This window comes from Pseudochaenichthys georgianus, chromosome 21 (genome assembly GCF_902827115.2).
Source record: "Pseudochaenichthys georgianus chromosome 21, fPseGeo1.2, whole genome shotgun sequence".
NCBI lineage: Eukaryota > Metazoa > Chordata > Actinopteri > Perciformes > Channichthyidae > Pseudochaenichthys > Pseudochaenichthys georgianus.
The window spans coordinates 18217649-18235922 of NC_047523.1; the positions used below are offsets into that span (position 1 = coordinate 18217649).

The following is an 18274-nucleotide window of genomic DNA, read 5'->3' on the forward strand; positions in this document are numbered from 1 at the left end:
AAAGCACTTTAGTGATACGTGTTAACACCACATGAAAAGAGTCAGGAACCCATAGGGAGCATTAATCATTTCTAACCCAAATGCACAATTGTCTATTTAAATTGAGCAGGCAGATGGTTTGTTGCCTTTATCTGGGCACAAACCCATCCTGATATACAAAAAATGCCAGATCTTTTCGGATTTCAATTTGTTATTTGCACCCCACAGCTTTCTAAAAAAAAATGTAGTTCTCACATTTGTTTTTCCCTGTTGTCACAATAAAGCAGGGGGCTGAATCACTGTGACTCAAGGCCGGCTATTCTTCTCAGAGATGAATATTCGCTATTGCCCAAGGTGAAAATAGGAGAGTGAGCCAGCTATTGTTTTGTCATCTGCGTTCTCGTGTCTGTTTTGCTTCTTGAAATAAAGGTTTGTCCAACCCCTGCTGTGCTCCCACACAGGAGACACGTGACAGCCAGATTATGATAGAGATCTTTAACGTGATGCTCTGTCGCCAGTAGATACAGTGTGGACCTCTGTCATTAGGTTGGTAAAGGGCTATAGTAGAGCACATTGTAGGAAGATGTGGGGGAAGTAACCGCTTTTAAATCAAGTTTTCGTTAAGATGCAAATGAAACTGGTCGATGACTGTCATGACCAATGTTGCTGTCTACAGACAGAATGGTAAAGTAATGTCTCCTACCAAACGAATGCAGTAGATGGAACAAGCTTTCATTCACGATTTTTCAAGGCAAAACCAGAATTAGGAAACTTGATGGTACTCGTTGTTGAATAGTTCTGCAGGTACCGTAGGCTCAGCACTCGACAAAACATAATCCTACTTGGCTAAATAACTTAGCCTAGCTAACGTAAACGGAGATTGCATTGAGATGCATTATGATGTGTTCAAGCTTTATTAAGTGAAAAATTAGTTTAGGGCAGGGGTCGGCAATCCGCGGCTCTCGAGCCGCATGTGGCTCTTTAAGCCCTCTGCTCTGGCTCCCTTGAATTTAGACAAAAATAAGAAGGAAATAAAATAAAAGTATTTGTAGGACTATTTATATTTTTGTTGCAAGGTTGAAAATGTTTCGTATTTTGAGGTAAGAAAATCCCGATAGCAATGAATATATTAAATGCTTTGACAATAAATACATACAAATATTTCATCTGTGGAAGCCGTAGCACTGTAAAAAGCACGACCAATCATCTGAGCCGGCCCGGCTAAAGTAGCTGGATGGCCTACCTGCCTGTCAGCCTTCCATCTGTGCACAAACTTATCTCGTGCCCTCATTGGTCATGTGCGTGTTCGTGTGTTGGAGGAGGGGCTCTGTAAGGAAGTCTGAAGGAAGAGGCAGATTTCTTCCGGTTGTGTACTTTCAAATTCTAGTGCACTCGAGCTGGTTTCTCCATTCTTACCTACCCTACCTTTAACTATTTTTAGGGTGCAGCTATATGTTTTATTTATTTCAAAGTGGGCCCATTTTAATTATAGTTTTTTTCCTTCAAATGTGCAGAGGACTCTCCAAGTGCTGTGTTTAATTTATTTTAAAGTAGGCCTGTGTATTATTTGTAATTCTCCTTATAGGAGTTATTTGTTTCTTATTAGAGGTTAACAGTTTTATATAATGTAATGCATAATAAATGCAAAAAACTGTAGTTTTTGTCTATGATATAACAATAAATACAACTTTATAAGCCATCAAGCTATGAAATATGTTTTGTGGCTCCAGACAAACAATTGTTTTGGAAAAGGGAGCAAAATGGCTCTTTTGGTCAAAAAGGTTACAGACCCCTGGTTTAGGGTCATTGTAAATAATAAGGTTATCATAAAGTGAAACTGAGGCAGTTCATCAGGGATTAGAAATATTTACATAATGTAGTATGCAAATGGCATAAAGAAGAGTATGTTGAAGTACATGGGATTTTTAACTGTTTTCAGTTGTGATATACTGTGATATATGGCCTTCAAAAGAAGGCAGGAATAGCTAAAATAACTATAGACCATGATCTCTGAATTCACACCTTTCTTATTTCTCTTGAATCTCTTCACTTGTAATGTAATAAGACAAACTCGTATTACAGCCCACATTTCAGCATTTCATCTGTATTTTGTATCAAAGAGTTACACAGCTTGGTTTGTGTTTTTATTCTCCTGGCATTGCTGCTGCATTTCAAGTAAGGAATCCAATGTACTTGAACAGCCCATTTCTGTATTTATAATCCAACATTACAACACCAGAGGGTTTTTAAAGGTGTATTAGAGTCTGTTAGATCCTTTGTAGGGAGTCATGATCAGTGACGCATGAATAAAAAGTCATTGTTAGACCAATGCATGAGCAGGCTCTATATTGGCTCTTTCATAGAAATGGAATAAAAGCCTGTTCAGTTTGTCCACATCTGATACATTGGCGGTTCCTCCACACAGGTCACACAGTCCATATGGTTGTATTACTTTTGTGTGAGATGTCTGAGCAAGAAAATGTTTTCGTGTTGTGTGGGAGTATTTTACTCAACAGTAACAAAACTTGCATTGCTCTGCCTTAAAAGAAGCTGCTCACCCACCATTGGTCTGGCTGTCAGTGGAGAGTTGCTGCTTTGCTCTGTCCAAATGAGGCCTGAGCCGAATATAAAATGATCAGATTGTCGTGCCCAAATGAAGTGGGAAAGTTTTGAAGAAAAGAAAAAAGGTGTGTTAATTAATGCTGCATACTGTAGTCTGTGCAGGGTTGAGCTGTGAGACTTGCAGTTAGTCATCATTCAGGTTTGACAGACCGGTGGGAGACATGGTTTGGAAGGGACAGATGCAGACATTTCTCACACTTTTAAAATCATGTCATAAATAGTAATAAGTAAGAGTAATAATATCCTTTGGAAGAACAGATTTGTGGTAGATAGTGTGCAGATAAATACTTGTAGTCACGGGCGGTGGGTACTGTAGGCTAGGGAAGGCTAAGCCTTCCCAAATATTTGTGTCACTGCATCCTGGTAAAATTTAAATGTAATGTTTAATGTTTGTGTCTTTGACATTAGCGCTGCTACAGATGTAGCGCTTCATTTCAGATGCCTACCCGTGCGGGGCCGTGATCGGCACGGGGTGGGCCCCTGCTGAAAAGGAAACCCCCCCCCCCCGCAGGACTTGATACGCCCCCTTGATAAATAAATGTAATTTTAATTAAACCGCCGTGAAAAGCTGCCACACTGGAACTCATGTGAAATAAACAGCTGATAGATCTACAGGTATCTGATATAGCGGATATTTGTTAAGATCCATATGTCACGGATAGGATCATATTCTGTGCTAAATAAGAGACATGTAATCATTTACAAAACATCACCATGTTTTTATTTAACAAAATAATGTTGTTTAATTCACGTAGGTGTAAGTACAAAACCATCGCTATGTTTTTAGATCAGGAAATGCAGCCAGGCTCAAACAAACGATTTTCAATCATCATCCTCACAATCTTTAAATGTATCATATGTTCGCGAATTGAAATGAATGCACTAATACATGTAGTTTAATCCACGTGAGTTTACAACAACAAAAATAATCGCTTTGTTTTTATATCACATCCGACCGGAGGAAAATGCAGCGGCTCTCACTACCGATCATCCTAATCCCACGGGCAAACAATAATATGTACAGTGTTAATAGTTTACTGTATTATTAGTGTCTAATATTACTGCTATAACAATCACACATTGAGTTGTTAAAATCAGACAGTTTTATTTTTTAAACAGTCTGAATGAAACGGCAGCTCTCAGGTGATCAGGTGTGTGTTTACCAGTGTTAGGACTAACGTGTTACAAACTAACGCATTACTGTAACGCAACTACCTTTTGCGGTAACTAATAACGTTACTAGTTGCCTATTCCCATTCAGTAACGCCGTTATAGTTACTGTGATTTAAATGGGTGCGTTACTGCGTTACATTATGTGATGGAACTGAACCGAATCTCCCTGCGGATGTAGTTTACAGGCGAATACAGCGATGTCCTCTCACAGCACCATGGAAAAGTGAAAGTAACCAGAGAGGAGTGATGATTGGGTAACGCGGGGTAACATTTCAGGGTAAGCCAATCAGAGACAGAGTTGGGTGGGTCTTGCCTTATGGGGAAAATACACAGACACACACAACACTTGCTAACACACACACATACACGGCAACGCTCACCACCAGCACACACACACACACACACACACACACACACACACACACACACACACACTATGGCAGATGCAAGTATCAGCGAGAGCAGCAGCACATTTACAACTTGGAGATATAACCACTATTTTCAATTTGTGGGGATAAAGGACGCACAAAATATTATGGTCAAATGTAAACTGTGTGCAGGACAGAAAGCATTGTCCACATCGAATAACAGCAATGCCAATCTCCTGAAGCACCTAACTAATGTAGCCTACATGAGGCTATAAAACTAGTCGTCAAAGACCCCACCGTCTCAACCACCGGCAGTGACCCAGATGGAGCAACACCAACAAACGATTTTTTTAAATCGCCACATGTCACCCAGAGTCAACTAAACAGATTGATTGCTGAAAATAGTTTGTTTGTCTTCAGTGTCAGTCTGACAGTTTATTATTTATCTAATTGTTACTGCCAAAAGAGTGTAGTTCTTGTTTAATTGTTACACTGCCAAAATAGTGTAGTTGTTGTTAATGTGTACACTGTGGTGATTGACATTATTCACCCACGGATCTATGGGTTGGGGTATTGTTCTGCACGGACATTTTAGTGAACCGGACTTCCTGTTTCTGCCGGTCTTCGCTTCCCGGGAATGAAGTTGTTTACAATGCTTTTCAGATGCTAAATAAAAGTCTAGCTTGTACCTTTGATACCCCGCCTCCGACTCCCATCTCTCGGCACCACAACACTGCCAAAAGAGTGTAGTTGTTTTTATTTCATATTGCACTACTTAGAACTTGATTGTTGAGGCTACAATAAAGATGCCTGCTTTATTGTTATTGCACAGATTACAGATACTGAGACAACGAAATGCAGTTTAGCTTCTAACGGTGCAGCAAAGTGAAAAGTAATGTACACAATCTACAGAATAAAATATAGAATGAATTGAATGATGAATAAACAGTGAGGGGTATGAATATACACAGCAGCCTGTGAGCAGTATGAACAGTGTGTATGAATATGCTAAGATATATAAAGTATGAAAACGGTAAGCAGTGCAAGTATAGTAAAAAATATATGGATATTAATTTCATGATAAACATTGTGGAACAATGATGAAAAATGTGAATGGAAGTGGCGATGTAAAACTGACACAAAACAACAACAAACTTTTGCCGAGCCAATGGAGAGTTTCATCAGCAGCACGGGGTACACAGCCGAGATAGTAAATTATATCTGCATTTTATCTTTTGAGTAGCCCCCACCCCCCATGTTGCCTATGCTGTATGCTGCAAACTCTTTGTTTAAAACTAATTGGCCATCGGAATGTGTGGAGTAAGTCTCCCAAGGGGGATGGTCACATTCCACAGCTCTTCCCCCCCCCCCCCCCCCCCCTCCTGTGATTTCCCAACCCCCAGTCTGTAGGTTTGTGTTCGCATATTTCAGTGTTAATTTTGGCAGCTGTTTTTGATTTAGTCTTTAGTCATTCCTATCCTTTGTAGTTTTAGTCTAGTTTTAGTCGACGAAAAATTACATTTTAGTCAAAATGTGTCTCTATACTCTCTGAAGGCTCCGTCCCCGGCAGATCTCTAGACGCTTCTCAATACTCAAATTTCCCCTCCTCGACTCCTCGGTCCTCCGGTAGTGACCCGGAAATCATCTCATTTCTCTAAATGCACACCGAGGACCGAGCATCGAGCGTCGAGGAGGCTCTCTGGAGGAGCTATAACCGAGGATACACTGATGGTTCCTCCACGGCTCCTCCGCGGATGCATTTCCGGGAACGGTGGAGGCGTGACGCACGGCCGGACTTATCTCAGCCAATGACAGCTCTGCATGCAACCCCTGGATATTATTTTAGAAACTGCTTTCATCGCGTCGCGATGTTTACAGTGAGAACAGCTGTGAGGTCCGTGCAGAAAGCAGAGCAGTGTGTACAATATATATCACTTAGTATAACAGACCTACTCTCTTTATTTGCTTTAGTTTAGTAGATATCTACAAAGAGTCCATATTTTTCTAAGACCATTTAGTGCTTCACATAATAAAATACACAACGACTGTAGCCTGATTATGCTTTAGGAGCTGTAGGTGTGTGTGGTACAGTGTGTAGGTGTGTGTGTGGTACAGTGTGTAGGTGTGTGTGTGGTACAGTGTGTATGTGTGTGTTGTACAGTGCGTAGATGCGGCGGACAGACGGGTCTCAGTTGGTTTGGTGTCCTCTGCTTACTTTTAATACCTGCAAATACAACTTTTGGCCCGTAATTTCAATTCCCCATTTCAGCGACAAGAGAGGGTGGGGGATATATCCAGTCTCTGAATGTGTTACGTTATTATGAGAGTGCTCTCATACTTTAAATTGTATATATTTATATAAATATATTTGTGTGTGTGTCCACATCTGTAGCCTGGTATTGTCTCATTATACCGCACTCAATGAATTCAAAGTAAATATGTGGGGGAACAATGTTCAGCTGATCTAACAGAGATTATAAAATACAGTGCTATGACAAAACACTCGACAGCTGATGCAGCTGTTGCCACGTAATAATGAACGGACGTCGCTTTAATATGACTGCTCAGAGGAGAGGAGTTCTCATTTCTTTAAACGTCTGCTGCTTCCCCTCCTCTCTCCTCGGTTCCCCTCCTCGGTCCTCCGCTCGCATCTCCTGTGGGCGGGACTAAGTCTCGAGGAGGGGAGTCGAGGAGGGGAAATTTAAGAATTGAGAAGCCTCTTCTGTGTCCGCTGTGTCCCCCCCCCCCCCCCCCCCCCCCCCCGCACACAGAGAGACACAGGGAGATCGCTCTTCTGGAGTGCAGAGAGCGGAAATAATGATATTGCAAGTTAGAAACGTAAGATGCATTTTGACAGACAAGATGGACACTTGGGGGAAAATATGCTGCATTTTGAATGTCCGATAGTCCACCATTAACACCTTAGTCTCGTCTCGTCAACGAAAACTAAATATACATTTCGTCATAGTTTTCGTTATCAAGAATCTATTTTTAGCTCGTCATCGTCTCGTCTTAGTCATGTAAAAAAGGTTGTTGACGAACATTTTTCGTCATAGTTTTCGTTGACGAAATTAACACTGGCATATTTAAACTGTCGCACTTTCTGTTGTTTCTAACGCGCATTGCCGGTATGAAAGGGTCTGTGCCGGAAATATCAAATTATAATAAAAGTGAAAAACAATGAACAAGACTTAACGTATTCATCATAATTAATTATATTTATTCCGTTTGGATGTAGGATTTTTGACTTTGTTTATAGCAGTGATCTTCTCTGCAGCAGAGAGCAAAGCGCTGTCAGACCGGACCTAACCCTGAAAAGTATTATCATCTGAAATTAATCATTATGTTATTCATATTAAATACATATAAGTATTTTTACAACTTGTATTTAGAAATACTCTGTTGTAATTATTGATGCATAAATGTATTCATCCATTCAATGTGGCATCTGCTATAATGGGGTTAATGTATGATATTACTTAATAATACAATACATTATAATCAGAGTTGGGTGTAACGCGTTACTGTAATAATATTACTAGGGATGCACGATATTGGTTTTTTGAAACCGATACCGATAACTTCCTGCTTCTCGATACCGATAACCGATAATAATATATTATATATATATATATATATATATATATATATATATATATATATATATATATATATATTAAATGTACCTGTAGTTTTTGCACACCTGGTGGTAAAAAAAAGACTAGTAGTGACTAGTGAGCAAATGAGATGAGCATTACTACTATGAACAAAACAAAGCCAAGAACAGTTTTGACTCTTCAAAGTGACCATATTTATTTTCCCAAACAAATCTGGCAAACTTCTTGCCTTTTTCAAAAGCCTCGTCGATAGGTAAAAGCCCCGGTGCCTTTGCAGCTGGTTTTGGATTTGCCGCTAGTTTAGCAGCGCAGGCGTCTTCGTACGCTGTTAACACACCATCGTAGCGATGGCGATGTTTCAGGTGACTAATCAGGTTCGAAGTATTATAGCTCGTTGCCTTTTTCCCTCCTCGTGGAACTTCTGCATTGCATTTGTTAATACAAATAGCAAGCGAACTATCTAACTCTGAAACTTTGAAATAGTCCCATACTACCGACGACATGTTTGTTTACTGTCCTGGCTTCACGGCCGCACACCATTTACGTCACAGCCAGGCATGAGAAGGGAGTGCTGGATTTGTGAAAAACTCCCCTCTTCCTAAACCACTATACCACACTACTGGCAAAACGGGAGGAGCCGAGTGAAAAACAAGTGCCCCTCATCCCAATCCACCCACACCGCAGTATTTTTTTCTTTTTTTTACCCAAAAAATACATTGTATATTATCGGGGCTATTAATACTGTTATCGGGTTTATCGGGATGACGTCATAATTCCTAATATCGGACCGATAATTATCGTGCACCACTAAATATTACTTTTGTCGGTAACGGAGTAGTGTAACGCGCTACTTTTATAATTCAGTAATCACACTACAGTTACTGACATTGCCCCGACACTTCGTTACTTACTAAAATCAGTCATAATCAAACCTCAACAAACACCTGCAAAGAACACATGCACAGCTATTTGTTGTTTGTTTATATCACGTAGTCTGTTCTTCTTCTCTGTTTTCCGGTTGTTGCCTGTTTTGAATGACGAATACACACTACCGCCGCCTGCTGGTAAGGAGAGTTATTGCCACTCATGCATGTGCAGTTCGTACGTGCTCGGCTGAAGTCTTTGCGGTGTGCTCCAGTCTGGTTCCAGTGCAACACATGGCCAACACGCAGGAGAACACGCCAACGCAACAGCGTGAGCAGAGATAGACTGCGTGATCTGCCTGCAGGGAGGGGCGGGCCGGCCCTGCGAGTAAAGTAACGAGTTACTTTATGTAGAGAGTAACGAAGTAGTGTAATATATTACTTTTTTTTTTATGTAATATGTAATATATTATTTTTTTTGAGTAACGACCCCATCTCTGATTATAATATATGATATGATAATTATATTTTAGTTTTATTAATTTCTTATTACATAGTTTCTCATTATTATTTTTATTTTCATCGCTCATCTTATTTTTGATTTTATTAATCTGTGTGAATCTGTGCTGTCCTGTTTTTCACTCACCCTGTTGCTGTTTGAACTACTGAATTTCCCCACGGGATTAATAAAGGTAATGTATAAGTTGATTTACTTCAATCTACTGTACTGTGTAAAAACACCCCAACAATATTACAAAAAATATACTGCATAAAGCAAACTATATACTTTATTTGATCTAAAATATTGATGTTTTTTCATTATAGTAGCCTGTGAAAACCATAACAAATAAGTGATTAAATGCTACAGTATTCAACAAACACAACTGCAGAGCTGCAAACATTGCAAACAGACTAAGTTCTACAACACCCAGTTGTCTTTGTGTATTTGTGAATGAAGTGCCATCTCATGGTTAATTCCTGTAATTGAACAAATGGGGAAATTTGGCAACGCCTTCTAGCAATTTGGCAACACCCCCAGCCACTGGGATCTGCTGGGTTTTTGACTGGGACACACCCATGTGAGTCCTATCTGGAGTGCTACATCTGTATGCAGCCACCAGTAAACTGTACTACGAAACCAGTTCAACATACCCTGGATATGTTTGAGTTATCTTAACTAATCCTAACAAACGAGATCTCGCTATGCGGTCCTACGACGCTGGTTATCAACTCAGTAAATCAACCATGGGTTTCCAGAGAAACCCATGGTTTCCATGGGTTTCCAGAGAAACCCATGGTTGATTTACTGAGTTGATTTACTCAGTCCGGCTGAGAGCGCGTTCAAGGGGCGGGACTAGCAACATTTGACCAATCACAAACATGGAAAAGTGTACTGACAGGGCAGCGTCATACTTCGTTAATGAAAATGAAACTAATATTAGACAAATATGAAGAAGTTCAACTTTAAACATCCATGACTTAAACACTTTATCCAGGATAAAAGCAACATATAGTTGCACATGCAAGGTGAATACAGAACAGCTGGTTAAAAAATAAATAAACTACTGAGTGTTTGAATGCGTAGGCGTACATTAGCAGGTTTATGATATCACTGCCTCATCTAAGACACGAGTGATCTGACTTATTATTTAAATAATTAAGGTAATTACATTTGAGTTGAGTGTTTCGTCAACTTAATGTGATGCTTAAAATAATACTTCTGCATATAGGCTGTGACACTGCAAGTGTTGCACGGCCAGATACGGCTCGAGAAGGTGGCTCAGATAAGGAAATATGATATATGATCGATGATGTGATATGAATGATAAGTGCGACACGTCGGCGTCTTCCCTGCATACGGCAGTTGTTCTGTATTTCCTTTATCCTGTAATATGACTTGATAGATTTAAACTCCGCACACTGAACTCTGACTGCTCAGCAGGCGGTGCTTTCACGGAGAGTTGACCTTGGTTGATCTCTTATCTATTGACGCCGGAGGCGGGCAGCGTCAGGTAAAAAAAATGATTTAGCCTCCCCAAACCTGAGCCTCACGCGCCGCCTATGCTTGTAGTCATAAATGTTGTCTTTCTTGCAGCCACATGTATATCCACTTTCTACATGACATGTGTTTGTACAATGTGGTCCATAAGGAAAAGTAAAGTGCATACAGCAGACTATTGGGGGGGGTGATTGTTTGTACATTGACACAGGGACTAACCAATACTCCTAAGCCCCTTTCACACATTAACTGCAAACCTGAAACTACATTACCCGGAGGAGCTGTATGTGAGAACGCAAATGTCTGAGTTATTGAAATAGACTTTACCCCACTTCCCTAGCACTAAGTCTGTCTAATAAAATTATGTTGATTGATGGACATGTGTGTGAATAGGGCTGCTCATAATCTGTAGAATTGATGGCAAAGCATGGCGCGTATCAGTGTCGTTTCCATGTGTCTGGCGCTAAACCTTGCTACATGACTCATGACTTGAGAATTCTTTCACATAGATGCTGTAAGAAAGATGATGTCGCCCAAGGTGGTTTCTGACTGTTAGTATTAATTATTATTGACAAAAAAGTTATCAGACTCCACCGTCTTGTAATAACTGTAAGTGAGATTTTGCCCCCTTAAATTGTTCTTTCAATTTGATTAATTACATTTTGACCAATGGCAACCCACATGCTTCTTTTGCCAACTTTCAGCTTATAGGATCCAAAGGTGTTTCGGTTAAGATCTGTTAAACAAACTCTCCAAAACTGGTGGAAGAGGAGGGTCTTGGATAGGGATGGGTATCGTTAAGGTTTTAACGGTACTACTACTTTTATCGATACCGCTTATCGGTCCGGTCTTTTAATGGTACTCTTATCGGTTCTTTTGGGGAAAAACAACTAAACAAATTGTGAACAAAACTAAAATTGCTTTTTATTTAAATTTAAGTAAATAATATTTCACATCAAAAGAAACAAAAATGCTTAAACAAATCGTATTAAATAATCTGACAGAATAGCTGAAACTTTAACAAAATAAATAACTCGGTTACCTCTAATCATTAACCCATGTTTGTATAATGTAGTTAGCTCCGTGTGTCGCTGCTAGCATACATAATACCTGACGTGGAAAAGTTACTCGTGGACGGGGCTACAGAGCTACTAGAAAGACAGTCGAACCCGGTGCATTTCTCCGTCTGAATGTGGTGCACTTTTGCTAAATGTTTCGACAAATTGTTCGTGTTACCGCCCTTACATGCTAAACTCTTATTGCGCTTTTGGTAACGAGGATTGTGCACATCGAGACGGGTAAAGTTTAACCACACCTCGGAGCGCGTTCTCTCTGCCATCTCCTCCGTGTGTGTGTGTTGCTGCATGTAGCAGCTGCGTGTGTGTAAACTGCCCCGCCCCCTCGCAAACAGGCGGGGGAGAGAGATCTCTCGACTGGATTGGAAATATCGAAAATACTAAAAATAATCATAGACGCATTTTGCAGTCTTTTTGCGTATTAGAAACGGAGTTGACAACACTAATACTGCAATATAATGTTTGTGTAGCAATAATACATACGACATATTTTTTACATGTCTCCTATACCGATAAAAAGAACGATAACGTCGGAGCTTAACGGTACCACGGTCTTTAATAATTCAGGCCCGGGGCCCGTTAAATGCCGGGGCTCGGTACCCATCCCTAGTCGTCGTGGACCATGTCGAACTGTGACTCGTGGTGTGGTTAGTCTTTGAAAGCAAACTGACAAACCACACGGTTTGTAAACAGCAGACTCTGCTAATTGTGAGCTATTTATAAATGATCTCAATCTTAAATATAATGTTCAAGCCATGTATATTTATGTTAATCTTTGGTAACTATGGTGACCATGGACGTCAGCATGTGAATGCTGGGAATGTTCCCCCAATCCATCAGATTGCCAGAGCAGTAAGTGCTGAGGTCTGCTGCGGAGGTTTCCTACTACGTGTGCTCTGGCAGTCCATTAAGTAACCCACAGCAGTAATGCTGTCTTTTTCTTTGTCCTTCCATAACATGCAGTTTCACACAATACCAATTATGAGCTTATATACAAATATATTTTTAACACCAGAAAACATAATTCTGTACGCAACATAATAAAAAACAATTTAAGTGCTACATGACCTGCTGTCAATCAACACAATTTCCTTTTTTTTTTACTTCTTGTTTTTCTTCTGGTCCAACATTTTGTACATATACTATTGTTAATTTTCTGCTATCCATTATTCAAAAAATATTGTTGAAATAATCTAATTACCAAACATTAGCTGACCCTCAAACATCAAGTCAGTGCAGGTTTTTAAGCTCAGCTGGAAGAATGTTCCAGTGTTTGATGGCTGTAAATGAAAATGCAGATTATGCAAAGGCAGTGCGCCTCAGTGGGAAGGTTATATCTGCATTTAGTGCAGATCTTGAGTTTGTGCTACTCTGCTCACAGTGGAGCTGGAAAAAGCTCCTCAATGGTGGTCCTGTAGCATTGTTAATGATCCTGAATACCAATCCAACTCTTGTAAGCAGAACACGATTTTCAAAACGTCTCTTTTTCACAGCTTCTGATCTTCTTGTGTCTTTCTGTTTAAGTTGAGAGTAGAGCTCAAATAAATGAGATGTAACTGTGACCGATCGTTGAGGTAATATTTCAAGCAAAAGGGCAAACAAATTAATAAATGTGCCTCGTTACAGCCTGGTGGTGAGGATTTGCTGCATTTCTTTGTCTTATGTGATAGAAACTCTGAAACAGAGGTAACTGCACTGGGGACAAGAAGATGTATCTCACTTCACTGGCAGAATGGTTTCTGTTAATCAAGAAACAAAGTCTTAAGGGCTAAATGCTGTTCTTGAGGCGAAGGAAAAGGTACAGATCTTTTGGAAAATGCATTATTTTAAACATTTATATGAAAAAATTAAAGCATTGCCTTGACCCTAAAAATAACAACATATATAATTGCATGTAAAACCATTCTCCATACTCACCTTTTTATTGTGCCTACCCCTGCCTCATTTTTTTTGTAACTGAATAATGGTCGCTGCTGCCTCATTTGTCTGAGCTGAGAGTGGAAGTGGAAGGGCTCTGACCTCCCCCCCTCCTCTTCATCACCCATCTCTTTCTACTCCTCTTCTGCTAAAGCCTCTCTTTCTGGAGTTGAAAGATACGAATCTGAGGTATGTTAGTAATTTTCTGTCCGAGCAGCACCAAGGTACAGCGATAAGGAATATGTGTGTTCAAGGGGGAAAGAGAGTAGCTTGTTAACGTATGATGTAGGAGGGGAGTTTGCCTGGCAACAGGTGCAAAGCCTGGGATGAGACAGTTGATGGTATATACTTTTCTCCCTGCTGTAACCACCCCCCTGCTCTTCCTACCACGCGCCCCTCCTGCCTCCCTCATCATCCCAAGCTGCCTTTTGATGAAGTGATGATCACTTTGACCTCACCACTGACAAGTAAAGCATTCAACGTCATAAAAAATGCATGAAGTTGATCTTCAATTAAAAAAGGTTTGATGTTGTTGAAGATAATTTGCGAAGGGTTGACATCTAAACGGCACAGGCTGACTGGGTTTGTCTCCTCTTTAATGTGTTTGCATTTTAATTGTGGATGTTTGTTGTGCGTGTTTGTGAGGAGTGGGCTGAGGAAGACGTTCGCCTGATGTCAGAGGTTGATGTGGGTGTATGAGTCATGGCGGGGGTGGTGGCGGCTGTTCCGATGGTTTGACGACAGTGCCTGCTGTAGCAGATGGTTTCAGTCACCATGGAGGGGGGGGGCACAGTTAGAGATACAGTCAGAGATGCTGTTACTTCAAAAGGTGGCCGATTGTCAGTATCCTTTGTAAGAGGTTAGAGATAATACACACAGTAAGAGGTGATTTAACTTGACTTACGAAGGCTTTTTTACTCTAGCAAGAATACACTCGAGTTGAATGCTTTTCAATGGTATGAGTTTTCAATTCAATATTTTTCACTCCCACAAGTTTCCATAAATGCATAGACCAAAAAACCAGGACCTCTCGGTCTCTGTTATGTTGCTTTCAATCATTCAACCCACCATTTTGGAAGTGCATTGATAAATCTCTGGCGTATCCCTTTATTTAAATTGTATTTATGAAGAGATGAATGAAGAAAAGAAAAAAATATATATATTTATTTATATTATTTTTGTTACAATAATATGTTTGTCACGGTCTACTATTGTAATTATTGATACTAATTACAATTGTATTAATGAATTTGTTGCATCCAGTCCACAATACTTAGAAAGTTCACCTCTCCAATCATACACCCTAGTGCAGGGGTCGGCAACCCCTGGCACCGTAACCAGTGGCACACTAGGAATAAGTGGAATATTTCCCAGAGGAGTCAACTTTATTACCATATATGTGGATGTATTGGCCTGTTTCACCTTAAAGGGGTACACAATTAAGAGAAAAACTAATCTAGTTATGGAAACATTGATGTATTTTTAGTAAGTTAACTTATTTAAAGAGGGAAATAACCTTAGGTATCACTTTTAAAAACTATGATTACTGATATTGGAATATTACATGTTTTAAGGCCATTTTACTTAAAATAAATGGTATATTTCTACTAACATTGAGGATGACACATTTAAGAGTGCAATAGAGAGAGAGATAAAAAGAAAGTTCTCCTTGAGGGAAAAGGGCAGAATTTATCTCACAGACTGACCTACTTTTAAATATCTGAACAGCTTTAAACAGGAGGGTTTGAAGGGGCTACATCAAAGATTCTGGAAATGCTAGAGAGCCAGTGCACCCATAGGAAAAATACCCATTTGGCTAAAATTGTTGTCGCAACATGATTCACAATATTGAAGGGAATGATCCTTTTTGGATCATTATTCTTATTTTTATTGACAATGATAATGGTGTGATATTTTTTTCTTCTGCAAAGAGGCTTTTCCAAACAAAGATTTTTTTCTAATGGTTGTAAAATATGATATATAGGCCGTGACATTTCTAAAGAACAACATAACTTTATTCAGTAAGTAATTTGCCTTTAACTATTATATATCTTCCTGGTATTGATCGATTAAAGTCACTCTCAAACTGAGTTATCTAAAGTGATCTGATGTCTTTATTCAGGGAGCAGAAAACAAGTAACATTACATCCTCCACTATTCGGATTGGATTGATTTGCCAAAGAATATGCTACACAGTAATATTTTTTTAGAAGAGAATGTTCTGGTATTTATTTCTATTTTATCAGAACATTCTGTAAATCAAAAATGCTCCTCACTGTTAACAGTTAAACCTTGCACAGACTATAATTTAATGTGGGTGAAAATGTTATGGTTGTCTGTATCTTTTTTATGCTATATGATGCAAGCAAAATAGCCCCAAGGTAACTATTCAACACAACATTATTACAAGCAGCATTAGACGGGCCGCTTACACCAAGTCATGACTCTCAAGTTGAACACAGACTTTTGCGGATACACTCAAAAGCACTTTTCAATAGTTTACTTTATTTGTAAAATATTCACAATGAAAAGTAATAGGCATTGTTGTGACTTCACAGAGGCTCACAGCACTAACCAACACACAGTTTATTCAGTGCACATGCATCATGCTAGATTCAAAGCCCTTACAATAATCACGGTTCTTCGCACTTAAACTCTACTTGATCTGAGAAACAGTTTGTTAAATCTGATTTTTGGAGGTGAAGTTTGTTAGTTCATCCAAAAACAAACCTAAATGCACTGTGGTTTTCCCTCCAAGCTCCAGAGAGGCTAATACACTAACTATTAAATGCACTAAACACAGCACACACAGAGTAGAGCAACACATACATACACACGGGCACAGACTGTAGTAAAGCTGAATGGCACAACTGTGCTCAGCACGGCTGGTCTTAAGGCTTTTGCAGCAGAAGCAGTTCTTGTGCAGAGACTGATCCACTGAGCTAGCGATGTTCAGCCTCTCAGTTGGATACCTTAGCATTTCTTATGGAAAGTTTACTGTTGGCTTGTCTTCCATATTTCAGAGTTTAGGTGTCATATCTAATCAGACGTAAAGTTGATCTAGATCATTCTGAATTCTCTAAATACTAGCTTACAAAGCAGTGTAGAGGTCAATTAACCTGCTGCTATCAAAGCAACATTGTGTGTAAGCCAGCCTTGTGCATTTAAAGATATAAACACAGTCCAGGGAGACAGTCCAACCCGCCTCTTCTCCTTCTTCCACCTAATGACACATTACAGCTCAGCACATGTTACAAGATCTTCAAGCCAATAACTTATTTTAGCGGGGCGGGTATTGAATTAGGCACTACTTTTTCCCTCTCTGCCTCCCCCTTTCCTCCTCTCCCTTCTGTTTCTCTACCCTACTTGACAAAGTGCAAGGCCTCCGCTGCCACCACAGAGCCTTTGCTGCTGTCGAGGCTGGTGACCATCTTGAAGCCGGATCTCAGCGCGAGCATCACTGTCTCTAGTTTCAGACAGTCAAGCGTGCACAGGAATGTGCTGTCCTCCTTCAGAACGAGCCTCGAGCCCGGCTCCGACTTGATGAAGTGTCGGAACTGGATCACGTTGGACGACACCTCAAATTCTTCTGGGAAGCCGTCCAGGCGGCTCTTGGAGATCTGCACCAGCCGGCCTTTGACCTTGTCGATGAAGGCGGAGTCACTGCAGTACACTTTGAGGCCCTGAGACCTCTCATGGCTGTCTGTCACCTCCAAAAATGCTGCCTCCCGCTGTGCCGCCCTCTGACTTTCCCACTCAACAACGGCTTCCACCAGTTCACTCAGGCGGTAAAAATCAGCTTCCCGGCGCAGGAGCCCAGCCTCGCGGAAGTCGTCAGGCAGCTGAAGCTCTCCGGTTCGGAGGTAGTTGAGCACATGGCGAAAAACCGGACCATCTCTATCGATGAATGGGTTGCCCATGGAATCAGTGTGCTGAACAGGCTTCTTGCCATTGGCAAGCTCTTCCAGGAAGGAGCCCTGGTGTTTGGAAAGGGTGGTCCGGTGTGCGGTGTACAGGAACCCCCCTACGTTCAGAGTGATGGTGCCTGAGGAGGGCTTCTTGAAGCTCTTGCTGGGCTGCAGCAGGTCCGGGTTGATGTGCCTCAGTTCACTTTCCATCCTTCTGAGGTTCCATTCCATTCTCCAGTCACCCTCTCCAGCCTCGACCCAGCCGCCTCAGAGCTGGTGTGTCTGCAGCACGAAACGAGTCTGGCTTTTTCTTCCTTTTTGGATCTGGCAGTGAGTCTGTGCTGCCGCTGAGAAAATGAAAAGGTGTTGTCAGCTGTCGTACAGTGAGAGCGAATGTGTCCGAGAGAGTGTGAAGGTGGATGGGTGAGTGATGTCTGGCAGAGAAGCTACAGTGAACTGGTTTCTGAAAACAGACTGGCTCTCTGTGCTGCTTGCTGTCCCTCCTCTCCCTCTCTCTCCCTCTCTCTCCCTCTCTCTCCCTCTCTCTCCCTCTTCAGGAGTGGGCGGGCAGACAGCGTCACACTCAGGGAGGAGAGAGAAGGGATATGCAAACAAAAGAAGAGTGCAGACTCTGAGCTCTTTCTTTCTTGCTCTCTTTTCCTAATTATCTCTGTTAAAAAAGGTGCTGAGCTCTAACACGCACGCACACAGCCTTCACCAGATGGAGGGGGGTTGCTGTATTCTTTTATGGT

At 40.8% G+C, this 18274-nt stretch overlaps 2 protein-coding genes across 2 annotated transcripts in view; one reads left to right on the plus strand and one right to left on the minus strand.

Annotated features, from left to right (window-relative positions):
- The window catches only part of LOC117466289 (general transcription factor IIF subunit 2-like), a 57058-nt gene that overhangs the window by 16805 nt on the left and 21979 nt on the right, over positions 1-18274 (plus strand). The window lies entirely within an intron of this gene.
- kctd4 (potassium channel tetramerization domain containing 4) lies at positions 16100-18036 on the minus strand. Its single transcript, XM_034109446.1, has one exon. The coding sequence runs from the start codon at positions 17751-17753 to the stop codon at positions 16977-16979; it is 777 nt and encodes a 258-aa protein (XP_033965337.1). The 5' UTR covers positions 17754-18036; the 3' UTR covers positions 16100-16976.

What these genes read in the sequence shown, in the direction of transcription:
- kctd4 (XM_034109446.1), bottom strand. Translation starts at nt 17,753, where the DNA reads ATGGAATGGAACCTCAGAAGGATGGAAAGTGAACTGAGGCACATCAAC.